The 21280-nt window shown below is 37.2% G+C and overlaps 1 protein-coding gene across 1 annotated transcript; it reads right to left on the bottom strand.

The window, feature by feature from the left end:
- Positions 1–18629: 18629 nt before the first annotated feature.
- Positions 18630–19829, bottom strand: LOC127123328 (uncharacterized). The gene has a single exon (XM_051053557.1). It carries the CDS (start codon positions 19827–19829, stop codon positions 18630–18632), a length of 1200 nt encoding a protein of 399 aa, XP_050909514.1.
- Positions 19830–21280: the final 1451 nt, after the last annotated feature.

The raw sequence follows: 21280 nt of genomic DNA, 5'->3' as shown, positions 1-21280 counted from the left end.
TTCTTCGGCAACACATTCAAAGAGGAGCCGGTATCAACCAGCACATGCGAAAGCACGGCTCCTCTACATTCCATCGCTATGTGTAACGCCCGATTGTGATTTCTCCCATCCACAGTCAAGTCCATGTCTGTAAAACCCAACCCATGGCTGGCATGCATGTTAGACACGACCGTCTCCAACTGGTTAATGGTAATCTCTTGAGGAACACAGGCTTTCCTCAAAATCTTCAACAAAGCCTCCCTGTGACCCTCAGAGCTTAACAGCAAGGACAAAATGGATATTTTGGAAGGAGTCTGCTGCAGATGGTCAACCAATTTGTACTCAGACTTCTTGATGATTCTCAAGAATTCCTCTGCATCATCATCAAGTTTTTCTTCCGACCCAAGCGGCGCCGGTGTCACCACTGGAGTACTATCACTCACCACTGCTTTCCCTTTTGCCCTGGCTAAAGCCTCGGCCTTTTCTTTTTTCTCTTTTTCTCCTTCTTCTCTCCTTAAGGCATCCGGAGCAAACAGACTGCCACTGCGAGTGAAACCGCTAGGACCGGCATTATCCACCTTCGAAACGGTGGTTTCATCCGCAGTCTGATCCTCTACCCTCTCACCATTGCAGTATACCTCTCCACCATAATGCCATGGTACGGCATCCTCTTTGTCATACGGAATGGGTCCAGGTACCGTGATGGTAACTGGAGCCGCCTCCGCCAGGGTAGACAAATCTACCGGGTCAAAATAAATTGTTATGGTGGAGACCTCTTCTTTTCCCATATCAACCTTCTCAATCAAAATACTCCCATCATCCATCAAACTCTGGACAATCTTCCTTAAGAGTTCACACCCATCGGGGGCACCAACGCACTCAGCACATTGCTCATCACAGCCTGGATAAACCCCATTCTTTAACAACTGCCTCTTGACCTCAGCCAGAGGAGCCTTCAACTGATTAACACTTGACAACCCAACTCTGCCCTCCTCAGAGATAGCATTCACCCCCCTTTGACCATGCGCGGGCATGGGATTAGCGTTCACGTTGGGAGATGGTGCAAAGTTGATAGCTTTCGAATCCACCAAGTCTTGAACTGTGTGCTTAAAAGCTTTACAGTTCTCTATATTATGTCCAGGAGCACCCGAATGGAATTCACACTTTGCATTTTCATCATAGCTGGCTGGCCTTTGATCAGGTCTCAAAGGTGCCAGAGTCCTTGTCTGTACCAGCCCCAAGTCCATCAACTTTTTAAACAGAAAAGAATAAGTCACAGGCGGCCTGTCAAACTGCCTATCAACTGCTCTCCCCCACACCTGATAACCAGCCCTCTGAGGCCTCTGCTGAAATGGTTGTCTTTGCTGTTGAGGTTGTTGTTGTTGTTGTTGCTGTGCAGGCTGATGCTCAGCAGGAATGGTTACCGCAGCAGTATGCTGGAAGTAACGATCCCTACTGGGTCCTCTTTGTGCGTATATTGCACTGGTACCACCCTCCTTCTTCCTCTGTCCATTCCCAAAGGGCTTCTTTGACCCAGACGACGAAGCTACACCCTGAATCTTCCCGAGCTTCAACCAGCTCTCGATTCTCTCCCGAGCCACAACTATATCTGAAAATTTGGTCACTGGACAACCAACCATCCTCTCAGCATACGCCCCCTGCAAAGTCCCCATAAAGAGATCAGACATCTCTCTGTCAACTAATGGAGGTTGCACTCTGGCAGCCAACTCCCTCCACCTCTTAGCGTATTCTTTAAACCCTTCGTTATTCTTTTGAGACATACCCTGCAACTGGGTACGACTCGGGGCCATATCAGCATTGAACTGATACTGCTTAAAGAATGCGTCCCCCAGATCTTGCCAATTCTTGATATCTGAGGACTTGAGCTTGGTGTACCACTCCAGTGAGCCTCCGGACAGACTGTCCTGGAAGAAGTACATCCACAGCTTTTGGTCCATGGTGTAAGCTGAGATCTTGCGGACAAAAGCCTGCAGATGAGTCTCGGGGCAGGAACTCCCATTATAGCGATCAAACGCGGGCGCTTTAAACTTTTGCGGGATCACAATCCCCTCCACTAGCCCCATGTTTGACATGTTTACCACCCCAGAAGTGGCATAGCTCTCCAGAGCTCTGATCTTTTAAGCCAGCAACTGAATCTCTTTGTTCTACGGCGGAGCACTGTACTGACCAAAAGGTTCATTATGCATCGAGAACTGGTCTGCTTCCCTGTCTTCCTCTCTGTCGTCATCGACCCCAAAGAAAGGCGGGAAAAGACTGTCCTTCAAATTCTGCCCCGGTTGACCACCAGCAGCACCGAAACCCTCAGCGGCGTTGTTTACCATACCCACCGTTGCTCTCTTTCCACCATCTCTAGAACCACCCAGCCCCTGGTTGGAGACACCATCCAAGTTTACACCACTGTTTGCTGCTGCAGCCCGCTCGAGCTTCTCGACTTTGTCAGCCAAAGCTTTCTGACCAACTGCAAAGCCTTGCATGATGTTGATCAGCTCAGTCATCTTGTCTTTCAGCTCGAGGATGTCAGTGTTTGGGAGATCCATCAGTCGAGGAGTGTTGCGCCTCGTGAAGTATCTGTGAGGTCGGGTTGAGCGCAAAGGTACAACTCTGCGAGCACGAGCAATGATTCCTGAAACAATCAAGCACGTTAGCAACAGATACCTACAAAACAGCGAACAGGTTAATATGCATGAATGCAACGTCTGTCCATATGAGGAAGATTCTGTCCCTTGATTCTGGTTTCATCGAGACAGATAATATTTCACCAATAACATTTTGACATTCAGATGTCTCTCAACCAGATTCTCAATCAATAATACTCCTCATATGGCTAGACGTAGGTTTGATGCAGATGAATGCAAAGTGAGAATGATGCAGATGAATGAATGCAATGCATTGCCATCCTCCAAGCCATCTAATCATCTGTTACTCTGAATCACAACCCTGATCTCTGAACCAATCACAACCATCTGAAGTCTGATTAACCATAAATCCGACTCAAGGGTTCCGAAATAAACGGAACTGAAAGATACACCATCATCATCATCACCAACCAATCTCTGATCAGATACCCATAACCGCTGAATCGGCCCGGGGAATCCTGAAATAAACGGATCCCCACTGATAACTCGGATAACACTCCGGCGTCTCGGCAATAAATGACCATAAATCCGACTTATAAATATGACTCTGATCCACGGAACAAAAAAAAATCACCATCTGAGTCACCATTTGAACATACCTCTGTAAGAATCACCCTCCCCTCACAGGTAAATTCTAATCAGGTCATCCTAAGGCGGATAATAGTCACGACAATCGGGCAGAGATACTCAATGGGTTTGCCCTTTCGGGTGTGCCATTGTAGCTCTCCTGAGATCGTCTAAACCAAAGATCCGGGAAATGATCGGTCACCAGAGTCAATAGCCCAAAAGAGATAATCCAACCTAAGCGGAATAACTCCACCCGGCAAGACTCTCTCAAATGAACCTCGTCCGGCTGTGGTGACATGTCTCCGCATCATGTCGTACAACATGTGAAGAGACATGAGACCACGCTAATCCTAGGTGTGTACTCAGGCCTGGGTATTGGGCCTCACTCAGAACACCCACCCCAAACAGAGGAACCACCTGCACAGAGGACGGCAACATGATAGTATGATGCATGCAAACATTTATGCAAATATATACACCGTCAGAATAATAAATGCAATAAATAAAGCAACACAAGCAACCTAAACTATCCTAAAACGCTAGGAAAGACTCGCTTAGGGAAGATGGACCAGCACAGGTCAACATCTATGACTTCCCTAGCAGAGTCGCCAGCTGTCGCATTGCGCGAAAAACCGGCGGGAAAACAGGACAACAGAGCCGCCACCGTGCGTTATTTATCCCAAAAGAGGGAAAGGAAACGCTCAGAGTAAACCTGGAAAGAACATGGTCTCGCGACCAAAGAGAAAGGGTAAGGGAGTCGGTTACGCAAGGGGAAGGTATTAGCACCCCTCACGTCCGTCGTACTCGACGGGATCCACGCTCTAAGAAAGAAAAGGTTGCTAAAACAAACACCACACACACACACACACTGGCTGAAAGAGACACAAGAAAACAAACAAGACTGAAACTGACTCGGCAGGATATCGCATCCTGGGCCTACTTAGTCTATCAGGCATAGACATCAGAGTCAAAGTAGTTCGAACTGGGGAAACGACACATGCTCGCTAGGATATCGCATCCTATGCATACGTATCTCCTTGGACGAAGGAGAATCAGAGCATTCGTAGCTCGGCTGACACGCACACAAACAAACACAGGCAAAGGCAAACGTGGAGCCCGAATGCCAATCACTGGACTTACATCAGCATCCGAACCAACACACGCACACTGGAACCCAGATGCCACTCGATGGACTTATACCGGCTTCCAAGCACACAACAAGAACAAACAGACAACAAATTGCTAAGGAGTCGGGAACTCGAGCCTAGCAATCGTCAACAACACACACAAAAAGAAAAAAGGTGCCCGGAGAGACCTCGCACGGTCTCCTGCCTACATACCTCGTCTGGAACGAGGATCAGGGCGATGTAGTTCCCCTACAGAGGGGGAGAAAGACTAGCCTAACCAGATAACAGAGGGAGACACAACTAGGGAGACTACGACTCGAGCCTAGATGTTATCATGCAAATCATCCCTAAGTTAAGGTTTCTAGCTAACTTGCACAGGAAGCAAGCCTATCCTAACCCTGACTTGCACAGGAAGCAAGCCAAACACACACTTAACTTGCACAGGAAGCAAGCCAAGCAAAACCTAACTTGCACAAGAAGCAAGTCTAAACTAACCCTAACTTGCACAGGAAGCAAGTCAAACAAACATACAAGCACAGGTAGCACACACTATATGCAAACAATGGGCTCAAACAAGGTTAGGTTTTAGTCGAGGGGTCATATCAACCTCAACAAACAAACCTCTGTAACTGGGTTAATGGTGCTCTTAACCTTGACATTGAGAGCCAAGGTGAAGCAGATGAAAGGAGATGAGGGGTGTGCCTCATTGCTCTTATCCCTGGTCAGGGAGAGCATTTGAATATCAGAAGGTGTGGGAGTTCAGAAAGTAGGAACTCTCTCCACAGATTATTGACTCGATAGATCTTGGGTTAGGATCTCAATGCTACAACCATGTCATGGGAGCAAGGAGAAGACTCACAGAATAGTGGGAGATAGACTACATATCTCTTATATCCACCAATTGCCTTATTTAAAGGACTTTTCCTGCTTGGGACAAATGTAAACACACACAAGCATTGCCTCTTAAGGAGGACTTCAGACAGTTGCCTGGCCAAGTAACAGGCCAGGTCTTCCAGACTACATGGAGTAAGGAATTATACCTCAATGCAAATTGCTTATACAAGCAAAGCAAAGCAAAAGTTCACAAGGAACTGAGCAACTAAAAGCACCTGAAATAGTCAAGCAGACATTAGTATACAACTTCAAAACAAAGCAAAAGGAAACAGACATCAACAGTTAATCATAAGCAAGTGAATGTGCAAGGCACAAGGCTCAAGGCATGTGAGCCAAGCAACCTACAAAAAATAACATGTTAGTCATGATAAACAAGCAAGTTCAATAAAAAAGAATTGGTCTCATTGGCCATTTGTTGGTCAACCTGAAAACATGAACTCAAATGTGAGTAACAGGACCACTAGGGCAAGCCTAGGGTCAAAAGTGAATGAGAAAGTTAAAACAGCAAAGGGCAAGTATCCAAAATCATGTTCAAACAATCAAGAAACAATACCAATTGGTTTCACATTCATATCAATCATCATCATCATTTCATGAACAATTTAGGTCAAAGTATAGCAAACAAAAGCTCATAGAAGTCAACAGAAAGACTTGAATCAAAAGCAATCTCAAACATTTCCAAAAATCACCAAATAAATCATGATCAATCCCAATCCACAGCATGGTAAGCATGTCAAATTTCATCTCATTTGGACAAGTAGAAGATAGTCAATGAAAATCAGAAAGTCAAAGCAATTTTAAACATGCTCAAAGAAGTCAACCAATCTTGCATCAACTTGACAAATTCATAAATCAGAGATGGCATATGATAAATGAATGGGACTAAAACCATGGCAAATCTTAAGATGTCTAGTAATCTCATGTAAAATTTCATGTCCATCTAATAAAGTATGAGCATTTCACAAAACAAATGGGCACAAGTGTCACACAAAGTCAACATATGATCAAACAGAGGACAAAAATCTCAATCAATTGGAAAATGCCACAAATAATTCCAAGAAAATTCACATGTGAACTAGACATACACAAGTAGGTTCATGCAAAAATTCAGATCAATTGGAGGTCAAGAAGCATGGTATCAAAAATCATGAAGTTGCATATCAATGGTGTGACACAAATTGTCACACCCTAATTCAAAAAATCATAACTCAACAACCAGAGATGATAAATTCATAAACTCTACACCAAAATCACCATGAATGTGTCTACTTTAAGCACAAACAATTTCAGAGCCATTGGATAATGCATCATAATTTCACAAAGGTTTTGGCAAAAGGTACAAAATATGAGCACATGAACAAAACCCTAATACCATTTAAAATTCGATCATCCAAAAATCAGGAAAAATCATGATAAAAAAGTAGAGATCCAGATGAACACAATGCAAAAAATCCCATGAAATTTGGATTTAAAATGAAGATGTTATGATTTTTGTAAGATTGGTCACAAGAATGAAATAAAAATTGAAATGAAAATATTTAAATGGATTAAAATGAGGTACCGGTGGCATTATGGTAATTATTGGGACAACTTAACAAAACGCTGCGTACAGCTTATAGGCGTGGCAAGCAGTAAGAGGCTTCATGGCTATGTAACAGTAACATCCATGCAAAAAACAAACACAACAACAACCATCGCGTTCAAGACAGATCAAAACATCTCCTGGGTTCAATTTTTAGGGTTTATGGCAACAGTGCTCATCATCCATCCAACCAAAATCGTGAAAATAAATTTCGCCCAGAAATGAGTAACAAGTACACCATCATGACCAACAAACATCACACATCGAGAATACATCATCCATTTGCCTTAAAACAATCTAAATAACATGAACCATGCCAAAACAAATTTCAACATCAATCTTTAAACTAGCATAACTTTCAGAATAGCTAACCATTTTAACGATTCAAGTTCCAAATGACCAGCATAAAAAGATCTAGCTAAAGCATAGCATGGTTTCAAGAAATTGGAGATTCGAAAACTGACCAAGATTGATGTGCAGTTGAGCTACAATGGTTGTTTGGCTTCCAAAGATCAAAACAGATGCTCAAGAAGCTTCCTACAGTTGAATGGTAAAGGGAACTTGGCTCATGAATGTTTGTTTTTGCTCGAAACCAACTCTGCCATTGATGGAACTTGGAAATAACAGTGGAGAATCCTTGCTTTCAGTGGAGATTTAGGGCTTGCAACAGCTCCAAAATGAGGATGAATGATGAAGTAAACAAGTAACAATCGTGTTTCTTTGGAGTTTCTTACAGAAAATCAAAAATGAATGAAATGGTGATTTTTGAGAGAGATGAATTTCTGTTGGTATTGAGTGGCTGCTAGGGTTGGAATTGACAGAAAATGTGCTATTTATTTGCTGTTTAGTATTGGCTAAGTAAGTGTTAATCACCATTATCTCAAATGAATAATTTTGGTCATTTTGCTAAATTTCACCAACTTGGCAAATGGGGTGTGTACTGCACGAATTGGGCTTGCAAACAAGTCATAAACAACATTTCTGAACTATTCCAAATGGCCAAAAATGTTAGAAATGCTTAATTCAAAAACTCAAATTTTCACTACACTTGAAATTAATTCAAGCAAGTCCAAAAAGGCCATTTTGAATGGTGATGTTTTGATGAATGATGATGACATTTTTGGAAAGAGGGGATCAAATATGACTTGTTGGAAAAAACCCCACCAAATTTGGCCAAATGGTTTGAGAGATATGGCCTTTTGAAGTTCAAGAATTTTTGAAAATGAATTGATCATATCTTGCCAACCATACATGGGAATTGAGGGTTCTTGGACTTTTAGGAAATGGGAGAACAAGATCTTCAACTTTCATGTTGGGCAAAAATTCATTTGAAGCTTGTATCATGATGTAAGTTTAGGCTCAAGAAGTTTCCATTTTTGGCAGTTAAAATTACAGGTCCAGTTTCTATTTTTGGAAATTTCTGATTTGGCTTCAAATTCTTCAATGATGATGTTTGCCATGATATATGAGGCCTATTTGGACATGAATAAGCTCTCTCAAACCAAATCCATCCATCAAAACCATAAAATCAGTCACAGTTGACCAAGTTTGACTCTTTAGGGTTTCTGACTGACTGTGCATTGAATGATGACCTCTGAACATCCAATCTTTGACCTAAACACTTCAAATGGATCCCCAAATCATGTGAACATGTTGGACCAACCCTAGGGCCTTGGCTCAGTGAAAAACACACTTGCTTGCTTGACTGACTGATCTCCTGACCAGTTTGACCTAAATCTTCTGAATGACCTGCACTTGGGCAAAAGGGACAATGCAATGTTATGCAGTGGACCATGTTATGCTATGACCTAATATGAGAATGTATGTACAATGATAGGTGCAAATTTGAGGTGCTACAATATGCAGAAGTTCTAACGGTCTAGAGGTAGAAACAACAGTTTTCACTTTGAAGTATGTTTTAGAAAACTTACCTTTCTGACATGCTTCACAAAGAGCATCTGAAGTGAACTTCAGGTTGGGTAGACCTCTGACTAATCCAAGATTATTTAGCTGATAAATCCTTCTCATGCTAACATGGCCCAAATGTCTATGCCATACCCATTGCTCTTCATTAACAGGCATTAGACATTTTAAATTTTGATCTTCAAGATCAGAAAGTCTAATTTTATAAATGTTGTTCTTTCTCTTTCCATTAAAAAGGATTGTACCATCTTTCTGACTGACAACCTTACAAGACTTTTTATTAAAAATGGTATCATAACCATTGTCACTAAGTCGACTAATAGAGAAAAGGTAATGCATCAGGCCATCAACTAAAATAACAGTAATAATAGAATGAAGTTTATTGTTACCAGTAGTTCCAGAGCTAATGATCTTTCCTTTATGGTTTCCTCTAAAACCAACAAAGTCTCTAGGATTAAGTTCCAAATCTTGGAACATAGACCTTATGCTCGTCATGTGTCGCGAGCATCCACTATATAGGTACCATGACTGGTGTTTTAGTTGAGCTACTAAGGATGTCTGCAACATAAATTATTTTATCCTTAGGTACCCACTTTATGGGTCCTCTCTTGTTATTTTTCCCAGATTTTCTTACAACTTTGGATCTTTTAGCAGAAGGATAATCATGGGAAATTTGTGCATGATACTTAGGTTTCAGAGCTGAGTTCTTATCCTTTTTTTGTTTCTGTGTCTGTGAAGAAATATCAAGCTTAATGCCAGCATGTACAAAATACACATAGAGAGGTTTTGGTTTTACCTTCTGACATTCGGCAGGTTTTATAGTTTTTGTAGAACCAAAACCTTTCTTGCCATTTTTGCTAACTCCATAGATCAAAGAAGCCATTTTGCTTATATCTATACTTTTAGCTAGAAAGTATTGGAATACATTGTCATATCTAATGACACAATTAGTACCAGAAGCTTCTGAGATTATTTCCTCCTCTAGTTTTGGAATTTTGCTTTTCAAATCAGAGTTGTTACTTTCTAAAGAAAATATTTTTTCATTTAGAGAGGAAATATCTTTCTCAAGCTCACTCTGAGTTTCAAAGGCAACTACTTGGATTTGTTTAAGGTCCCTGTATTTACTCTGAAGACTCTGGTGCTTTTCCAGCATTTCAGAGAGACATATTCAATATCAGAAGGAGATAGGTTAGAAAATACATCTTCAGAATCGGAGTCGGATTCTGGTTATGATAATACATTGTCTTCTGGTTATTCAGAACCTGTGGGATCATCTGTAGTTTCCATCAATGCAACGTTGGCTTTTTCTTCGTCAGAATCTGAGTCATCCCATGTAGCCATCAGCCCCTTCTTGCCTTTAGAAAAATTCTTCTTAGGCCTTCTGTCCCTTTTCAGCTTAGGACAATCATTTTTGTTGGCCTGGCTCCTTGCACATGAAGTAGATAACTTATCTTCCATAACCTTGCTTCTTATGTTCATACGAAGAATGAAAACTACCAGCAGTCCTTCTGGCTCCTCTAAACTTTCCTTGACCATTTTGTCTATGCTTCTAGAGTTTGTTGACTCTCTTTAAAATTAGAGACAGCTCATCATCATCTTCTAAGTCTTCATCAGATCCTTCTGATTCTTCCTCGGCTTGATATGCTTTTGTCTTCTCAGGCTTAGATTTTAGGGCAACAAATTTACCTCTCTTTTGAGGTTCATCTTCTTCGATCTCAATCTCATAGCTTCTTAAAAAACTAACAAGTTCTTCAAGACTGATAATGTTGAGATCCTTTTCCAGCTTCAAGGAAGTTACCATAGGTCTCCATTTTTTTGGAAGACTTCTGATAATCTTCTTAACATGGCCAGTTGTAGAGTATCCTTTGTCTAGAACTTTCAGTCTTGCAACAAGCATCTGAAACCTTGAGAACATAGTCTCAATTGTTTCATCATGTTCCATTTTGAATGCCTCATACTTCTGGATTGAGGCCAAATCCTTTATCTCCTTTACTTCAGCATTCCCCTCATGAGTCATCCTCAGAGAGTCAAAAATGGATTTGGAAAAATCTATGTTTGTTATCTTCTCATACTCTATATAAGAGATATAATTTAGCAATATGGTTCTGGCCTTATGATGATTTTTGAAATCTTTCTTCTGTTGACCATTCATATCACTTCTTGCTATAATATTTCCTTCAGCATTCACTAGGTGAATGTAGCCATTGACTACAAGATCCTAGATATCAACATTGTAACCAATAAAGAAACTTTATATTCTATCTTTTCAATAATCAAATTTCTCACCATCAAATATTGGTGGTTTAGCATTGTAGTGATGTCTTTCGTTATTGTTAACAATGTTAGCAGCGACCATTATTTCTCACACAAATTTGATCGGTACTGAACATGGTGAAGTGTTGATAAATATTTTATCACAATCAGAACCATGGCTCTCATACCAATTGAAGGTGTAAAAAACACAAGAAAGAGGGGTTTGAATTGGGTTTTACAAGTAAAAGCTTTTTCCAAAACAAAAACACCATTAATAGGTTAATAACAAAGAGATAAAAACTCAAGTACTTTTATCCTAGTTCGCTTGAAACTCAAAGCTACTCCAGTCCACTCGTCAAGGTGATTTTGCCTTATACACAAGGACTTAATCCACTATAATCAACAGATTAAGATAATCACAAAGAATAACCTTCTTTGTCTTCTCAAGGATCCAACTATACCTTAGTCTCCTTAAGGACTCACAAAGAACAACCTTCTTTGTCTTCTCAAGGATAACCTCCTAAAGGAATCAAACAAACATTTTGAATAATACTCTATGTGTTACAAGATGCTTCTATACAAGCATATTTTACACAAATGAATAAACAAACACCTAAAGAAAAAATGTGTACAAATAAATGATAGTTTTTCACAAAGAAATAGACTTTTCAAAATATTGTGTCACCGGCATTTTCTTCAAGTCTCCAAGTGTCACTTATATAACATAAGAAGAATATCATCGAAGGGCAAAAAGGGAAAAGCTCATAGAGCGGCTGTCCACTGTTGGATGGGAGGGGAGTGATACTGCATATTGTCCTACGCCCACAAAATCAGTGACATGTGTGATGTATAGTACTGTCCTTGCCCATGAAATCAGGTAGTGGAAATGATGTTTGATTTTTATTTTGTACTATTTGATCACGTTCCCATTTTATCTTATCTTCAAGTTCATTGGCTTATGATGAAAATTAATGAAGCATGAAATGAAGAAACATAAAGCTGGATTCAGAAACTTCAGAATCTTTAGTTAGAACCTTGACAACGTCAGTAGTTTGCCTTGAGATCTTTAGTATCTTTAGAATCTTCAGAGTCTTCAGAATCTTCAGTCAGAACCTTGATAACTTCAATCGTCTGGCTTGATATCTTCATAATCTTCAGCTACATAACACAACTTCAGAAGCTTGCAATTCTTCAGAAGTTTGGTGATCAAAGTCACGTCCAGAAGCATGAACTGAGAGAATATTGCAGCAACAACATATTGCAGAAGCAGAAAGATCATTGTAGCAGCAATATTGGACATCTTTCAGAACTTCTAATAGCTGGCGTAGAAGCGGATTTGGAACACATTATTCAGAAACTGATGATGTTACACATCATATATTCATAATCAAAATTGGTTGTTAAAGCTACACAATATATAACATTGTTATCATCAAAACTCAAGGTATAGATGCAAAACCAAATCTTGTTCTAACATATCTAATCCCTTTTACCAAGATCAGACATCACAAGGCCACATGCTACCAACGTACTCCCAATTACCAAGAGCTACGCCACCTAACTTCACGTGGAGTCTAGGTGTTATAAGTCGATCATCCCTAAGGATCAGACCAAGAACCTCATCTTGCCGAGCATGCATAAATAATAATTCTCGTCGGGATTATAGATGACCGATCAACCTCGTACGTTCAATACCACACAATAGTGGACTTACACATTCCTCAATGCAAGTCTATATAATCACCCAATCATCTTGTGGTAACTCTCAACCATAAGTATTAAGTTAATACTTGGGAAATATCATATCAACCCTTCAGATTATACTTATTATCTAGATGCTTAGGTTGAGTGTCAAATCCATCAAATATATTGTCGTATTTCTTCTTGGCATGATCCTTATCTCTACATAATCAGTTTAGTTTATACAATGAATAATGTATGGTTGACTTCCCAGGTAAGAGAGGTGGATCGTAAAGGACATAGTCGACCAGGTATTTCCTTAGCCAGAACCTAACCAAATACAACTACTCAATGTATCAAACTTCCCTTCTGTTATTGGGGACCTAAGACTTAATATCTAACAATGTTGTCCTTTATCTCCTTAATAGATCATTTTCTTAGTCTAACAATCAAAATCATTCAAGTATAAATAAAATAAACAATTATACATTCAATCAAATAATGCAAGCACAATACAACCTACAATTTTCATAGACTATTCTTATGCTAAATAATTAAGGTCGGCGTAACCTCACTTAGTGATTCGTGAAAGTCATTATTCGAGAATAGGCTCTCATTGCTTATTTATCGCTACTACAGTTTGGGTCACATACAAACACACACATATGCACACACGCACGCACCCTCACACACACACACATACACACACAGACACACACACACACATATATATATATGGATGTATGTATGTATATATATATATATATATATATGTGTGTGTGTGTGTGTATATATATATATATATATATATATATATATATATATAATATATATATATATATACACACACACACATATATATATATACATATATATATATATATATATATATATATATATATATATATATATATATATATATATATATATATATATATATATATATATATATATATTTAAAATCTTGTCCCCACCTTTTGTTGTTGAAAGTCCACGAGCGTTTTCTCTGATCTTTGTCCAGAACTTAGTTTATAATAACGGTTGAATTGTACGAAATTTATAAAATAATTAGATTATAATATACGGTTAATTAAACATAATCCTGCTACACCTTAAAATATTTATTTTTTAAAATATTTAATAATAACCTCCACTATATTTGAATAATTATAAAATTCAAGTATAAATTAGACTATACCTCCGTTTGGATTTGTTCGTCTTAAAAAATTATCAAGAGTATATTCCTAATAAAATTTTAATTTTATAATAACACTTGGGTATTATGATGACTTAAAATGGTAAAATTTATTTTGGACTTTATAATTTAAATATCTCGACGTCTGAAAGGAAATTTAAATCGAAATCTTAAAATAACCTTTATATAAATAACATAATTATAATAATAAAATAAAAATAAAACAGACACTTTGAACCCAATTTCTTTACTCAAAAGAAAAATTACCGCGTTAGCTTTCCAACACTTTGAACCGCGCCTCAATCTGAGTTCTGAAACTCAAGATATGCCTGAAATAAGGCGGTTGATCCCTTTCAAAGTCTACTTGCGATTTTTCTGCATTTTCTACATTATGAACAAATTTTCGATTTATTTTTAAATTTATGATTTTTTGACTATTTTTCAAAAATTCTGATTTTTTTAAAAATAAGTTTTCCAATTTTGAAGTTTTTGCCACAAAGTGATTTATCGTAAAATAACTTAAAATTAAGGTTTTCTGTAATCCAGGAAAAATTCCAAAATCAATCAATTCAGAAAAAGTAATAGGAAAAACAACACATGGTTTCAAAATCACGTATTTGGGAAAATGTCAAATCGATCAATCCATAAAAGGTTTTGAAAAAAAACAGAGGTCTAATAGGGACCACTGAAATGGGGAGTCAACTTCTTACAAAAAATTGTCCCATGCACCTCCTTGCTCTAAGACAGAAACCCTTAAAAGATCCCCCAAAGACTGGATAGTCCTTTCAGTCTGACCATTAGTCTGTGGATGATAAGCATAACTTAACTACAACTTAGTGCCAAGAGCTTTCTACAAGCTCTCCCAAAACCTGGATCTAAATCTTGAATCTCTATCTGACATTATACTTGATGGAATACCATGAAGCTTCACAATTACACAAATGTAAATCTCAACCAGCTTCTGTAATGGAAAACCAGTCTTAATTAGGATGAAGTGTGCCAATTTAGTCATCCTATCCATGATCACCTAAATCGGATCAAACCCCCTCGGGTAATTCGACAACCCAATCACAAAATCCATTTATATACTATCCCACTTCCATTCAGGAATATCCCAATGGTTGCATCAGTCCATACGATTTCTGGTGCTCAATCTTTGACTTTTCGCAAGTCATACATGAGTATACAAATTGTGCAACACCTCTCTTCATTCCTGTCCATCAAAATATTTTCTTGAGATCTTGGTACATTTTAGTAGCTCCAAAATGAATACTCAAACCGCTTCGGTGACTCTCTCTTCCAAAATAGTCTTCTTAAGTTCATGCACATCAGGTACACAAACTCTATTCTGAATCTTAAGGATCACATTTTCATCGACTCTAAAATCTTCGTCTTCATTAGTTGTTGACAGACAACCAACCAAGGTTACACCTAGCTTATGAATCTCCTTGATCTCATCAAGAAAACCACTAGTCAACATCAATATAACCAATTTCACACTATCCGCGGTCACCTTGCACACCAAACTTAAATCTCTGAATTGTTCTATCAAGTCTAACTCTCTAACCATCAAAGTTGTCATATGAAAGGACTTCAGACTCAAAGCATCTTCTACAATGTTGGCTTAACTTGAATGGTAGTTCAAACCAAAGTTGTAATCCTTTAGAAATTCCAACCATCTTATTTTCCTTATATTCAACTCCTTCTGATCAAATAAATACTTCAAACTCTTGTGATTGCTGAATACCTCGAATCTAGAACCATACAAGTAATATCTCCATAACTTTATCATAAAAACTACAACTGCCAAATCTAGATCATGAGTAGGGTAAGTCCTCTCATGAACCTCCAACTGCCTCGAAGCATAAGCCACAACCTTCCCATTATGCATAAGCACACCACCCATCCCTATTTTGCATACATCAAAGTACACTACAAAAGGTTCCATTTGATTTAGAATACGCAAGAATGTCATCAATAAACACCACTACGAATTGATCCAAATAGGGATGGAAGATCTTATTCATATACTCCATAAACACACCAGGGGAATTAGACATACCAAATAGCATAATCAATTACTCATAGTGACAGTTGTGTCCTGAAGGCAATGTTCAGGATATCTTAATCCTTTACTCGAATTTGATGATAACCCGATCTCAAGTCAATCATACTAAAAACATAGGCACCCACTAACTGATCTATAAGGTCGTTGATCCTAGGGAGATGATACTTATTCTTTATAGTAACCTTATTTAGCTGACGGTAGTCCATACACAACCTCATATTGTCGTCTTTCTTCTTCACTAATAACATTGGAGCTCCCCAAGGTGACACACATGGTCTAACAAATTTCTTCTCAAGCAAATCTTCTAATTGAATCTTCAATCCAACCAACTCTAAAGCAGACATATGGTATTATGCCATCGATACAGGTCCAATTTTAAAGTTTATGCCAAAAAGCGATTTTTTGTAAAATAACTTAAAATTAAAGTTTTCTATAATCTAAGAAAAAATTCAAAATCAATCGATTCAAAAAAATTTTTAGGGAAAATAACACAGGGTTTCAAAATCACGTATTTGGGAAAAATGTCAAATCAATCTATCCAGAAAAGGTTTGAGAAAAAAATAACAGAAGTCTCAATATCCTCAAATGGAAACTAGGACAACCTTAACAGAGTCATTTAAATCTCATAAGCAACCTTCCAACACAACAGAAATCAAAACAACATGGAAAAACTCATAACTCATAAGATATTCAACACAGAGAGACCTTGGAGATTTTATCCCAAATCCCCCAATTAGAGTCTCAGAGCAACACATATCAACATTCCAATTCAACAAAAAATTAAAATAGTCAAGAAAACACATAGTTCATACAATATTCATCACAAAAAAATACATTGAGGGTTTTACCTCAAATCTCCCAATTAGACTCTCAGAGCAACCCATATCAATTCACAAACACATCATTACAGAAAGGAAAAACAATAAGGAAAAACTCATATTAACCCTTAAGACGCCGATAGGAGGGTAAGGAACCCTCACTATCCCGCAAGCCTAAATTCACAGGATATCCAACATAGATATTGACCTTAGGGGTTTTATCCTAAATCCTCCAATTAGAGTCTGAGAGCAACACATATCAACATTCCAATTCAACAGAAATTAAAATAGTCAAGAAAACACATAGCTTATACGATATTCATCATAAATAGATACCTTGAGGGTTTTATCCCAAATCTCCCAATAAGGGTCTCAGAGCAACACATATCAATTTACAAACACATCATTACAGAAAGTAAAAACAATAAGGGAAAACTCATATTAACCCTTAAGACACTTATAACAGGGTAAGAAACCCTCACTATCCTGCAAGCCTAAATTCATCAAAGAGTAGACAAATCTCACCCCCCCTTCCTCTTACCTTTGATTTGAAGCAAGGTTAGTGATTCCAGCAACATTTTGGGTTCCTCCTCTCAAACTTTGCTCCTCTTCCCAAAATTCTCCCAGATCCTTCTGCCTCTTTTCATCTATCCTAAAAAATTCTAAAAAAAACTAGTTTTTCACTACCTTTTAATATTTATATGGGTTAACTTCTCAAATTCACAATTTTTGCCGAATTAAAATTAAATCTCTCTCTTTTCACCTCTCACTCTTCACTAATCACAAAAATGACTCATTCTCATATTTATTCAATTAAATAATTATTTAAATCAAATAAGTATATAAATTAAATAAATATTTAACTTAAATAATTATTTAATAGTATTATTTATTATTTTATCTTATTAAAAATAACTAATTTATCTAATTATTTGTAATAATTTAAATAATATTATTTCATCTACTTTCAAATCTCAGATCCTCGGTAATTAATAAATTACTAAATTACTCCTACGCTCCGAAAACAACCAAGATCAATATAATTCATAATCAGACGAATAAAATAAATAAAATGCTCTAATTATAAGTTGGGGCGATACATACATGATCTTGACACTCTTTCTGTTCTCGTTTGTTTCGAATATTGTCTTGATATTTATGTGGCCCAACGAACCCGTTCAACGAACCTTGGAAAGCCCATATGTCATCTGGGTTTAACCAGATATTTTCAAATATGTCCCAAAATAGGACATCTTTTCAGCTCCCTGGGTTAATTAGTACTCGGTTTACCGGAGTCCCACAGTGGACGCCAATTGTACTAAAAGTACAATGGTGAGAGAAGAGAAATTTGTTCACGTGGTGGTTATGAAAGATTTTGTCAGTTTTTCTCTGATATTTGTGTATATCTCCTCAATTTTGGTATTGAGCAATTTATAGAAAATCTCTTGGATCTGAGCTAGAAAACCAAGGAGCAGTTTCCTCATTCCACGATAAAAAAACATTGGGATATTGGAAGATTCATTCTCCATTTAATCGTGGAAGAGACCGTTACTCTTCAGACACCTCTAGAGCCACATGTGTTATATGTACCGATCATAGATGACTGAAAATGTGCTTCGGGCAACCTATTTTTTGTCACGGCCAATTTTCATTCGAGGCATTCTATCATGGATCATTCCTTTTCTAGTCTAGTAAAAGTATTACAGTGCAAATAATAAAATATAACATAACAAAAATATAATAAACAAAATAATATTTTATAACTTATAAAATTTATATTATTTATTATAAGATATAAAGGGAAAAAGTTACGAATCAATAATCAAAAGCTTCCATGTTTATAACAAACAAAACTAGTAAAAAATAAATCAAAACATTCATCAATCCTACTTAAAACATGGCGCAATCCATATAGGAGGTGCCATACTCTTGAAGTAAGATTTATAATGACAATGAAGACCGAAACTTTCATGTTTAACATTATAGATTCCTAAATCAAAAGGACCTTTAGGATAAGGATCAGGCTCATCGTTAAAATAATTATCAGAATAATATATTGAATCTTTTTGTAGAGAATTTGAAAAATATGAAGCCGATATAGATGTTGAATCACCGTCACCCACAAATAAAACATTGTCTCCCAAACTCTCAAGTTTCAACAAATGAATAAGCTTCTCACCTTTGCGGTCTAATTCCAATTTAAATACATGGAAATTTTTAGTACCTTTGTTTATATTGTCTTCCTCTCTAGTTATAAACCTTCTTACCATCCACAACTCTCCCTCCAAAGATTTCACTAGATAAGTTAGAGGAGAATAAATTCCATCTTCACTTCTTTCTAAAACAACATTTGGATTTCTTCTTTCCCTACCAAAAATGTCATGAGGATCACTTGAATAACAAAGTTCAAAAGAGACAATTTTTTTCGAACGATCTACCGCGTAAACCAAACCCTTGTAGAATGTAATATCAATGAAACCAAAATGGTCGTTTTCTTGTATGTATGTCCAAACCTCTTGCCCAGCTTTGATAAAAGCTAAAACACCACGATTAGTATAAATTGCTGCAACAACATAATCATCTGGACTTGTAATAGGGTCCACAGACAAAGTAACCTTATGAATGTTAAATTCGCAGTCTTTATATTTCATATAAATATCAATCAATGGTAAAATAATAGGAGCTACATCTTTAAAGGGATTCACCCATGTTATGATATTATCTGCATCCACTGTTGCAAGCCATCCATAGCTTGAGCCACAACATCTCTTTTTGTTAAGCATTGTCAACTCAAAGGGATACACTCTATTTGCTACAACACTATACAATTTTCGCTTCTCTGCACTCTTCTCTGAAGGGATCATCAGCATAGGCAACATATTACTTCTAAATTGGATGTTGTAGTGATGATTAAGCTTTGAAATAGAATGCCAATTTTTGCAGACAAAACCAAACCAAATGTGATAGATTGGTTCTATTGACTTCTCAAGAATCAAATTCAGAGCAAGTGAATCTAAGTTTGCCCAATCTCGCTTCATCGCTATTGCTATATTGTGGCTAGGGTTTATTTTATTGATCGGCTTCATCGCTATTGCTATATTGTGGCTAGGGTTTATTTTACTGATTGAAAAGCAGCTATGTTTCTAGGTTTGCTTCACATCTCATATATATATACTTAAAAAAATTTCATCAGTTCTATTTTCACGCGCACAGCGCAACAAGTTTGTTAGCAGAATATTTAAAGATACCAATATTTAATGTTGTTTAAATAAAATATCATATAAGTTTTAGATTTGGTTAAGATATAATACTAAGACAAGAAAAAGGTGTTTGTTAATGTGTTTTTTAATCTTTATCAACAAATAACAGAAGTAAATTGGAGTAAATAATGGAATAATTAGAAAGCAATTGTTTGGTGATAACATACACTTAATGAGGTTGATTATATATATATATATATATATATATATATATATATATATATATATATATATATGTAAGAACAAAAATTGTTCTACAACAGATTCCATGATTTTGATGATAACAAAGGACGAAACCAAAAATGGCACCCTAATGAAAAGTTTCTAAGTGTGCAGGGTTCTAAAGAAAGAAGGAAGAGATCTGATGATGTCATCAGATACAGAACCAGATCAGATACAAATTATCAGAAGATAAGAAGCATCCGAAGTAGAAACACGTTCAAGAAAGTCTAACTCTGAGCAAAACAGCAAAATATCAGAAGCATCTGAACAAGAAGTACGCTCTAGAAGTTCTGATTCTGAACAACAGTATGTCAAACTTCAGAAGCTCTTGGCGCTATCTGAAGAAATCATCAGAACTCAAAAGATCAACATCAGAAGCTAGATAGCAGATTCCAAGATCTCCAGAAACATGAAGACTCTGATTATGGAATTGCTAAATAAGGAAGAGTAACGTTAACTTCAAATAAAGTTTTGGAAATGGATTTCCTAATACAGGAAGAGACGTTAACTCCAGAAATACAAATGATAAGGAACTATTTGTGGTAAGTAGTCATTCAAGAAGTAAAAGTTGCTTTGACAACAAGCAACATAAGATATGGCACTAATTATTATTCAAGAGTTATTATCTGCCATGATTTTTCAACGGATCCTTCTCTTCTATATAAAGGACTGCAAATCAACATTCAGTGCACAAGATATACAAGAAAAAAATATACTGAAACATCAACGCTCAAGAAAACACTCTTGCTCTCTATATCTTCACGAAGCTTTTGCTTATAACGTGAATCACTTTGTTCTTACTATTGTAATATTTGCTTTCTTAGAAGCACTCTAGATTACATAAATCTTTTATCTATTGTTTGTTTATTTTCCTCAAGTGACTCTGTGTAGTCTGTAGACTTGAGAGGACTAAGAGATTTTTCTCTTAGACGTTGTTTGTAAACAATCTTTCAAGATTAGTGGATTAAGTCCTTGTTGAAGGCGAAATCACCTTGGCCGGGTGGACTGGAGTAGCTTTGTGTTATAAGCGAACCAGTATAAAATCCTTGTGTGAT

This window comes from Lathyrus oleraceus, chromosome 2 (assembly GCF_024323335.1).
Source record: "Lathyrus oleraceus cultivar Zhongwan6 chromosome 2, CAAS_Psat_ZW6_1.0, whole genome shotgun sequence".
Classification (NCBI taxonomy): domain Eukaryota; kingdom Viridiplantae; phylum Streptophyta; class Magnoliopsida; order Fabales; family Fabaceae; genus Lathyrus; species Lathyrus oleraceus.
Note: the sequence above shows the minus strand (reverse complement) of the source record. Positions and strands in the feature narration are given on the sequence as shown.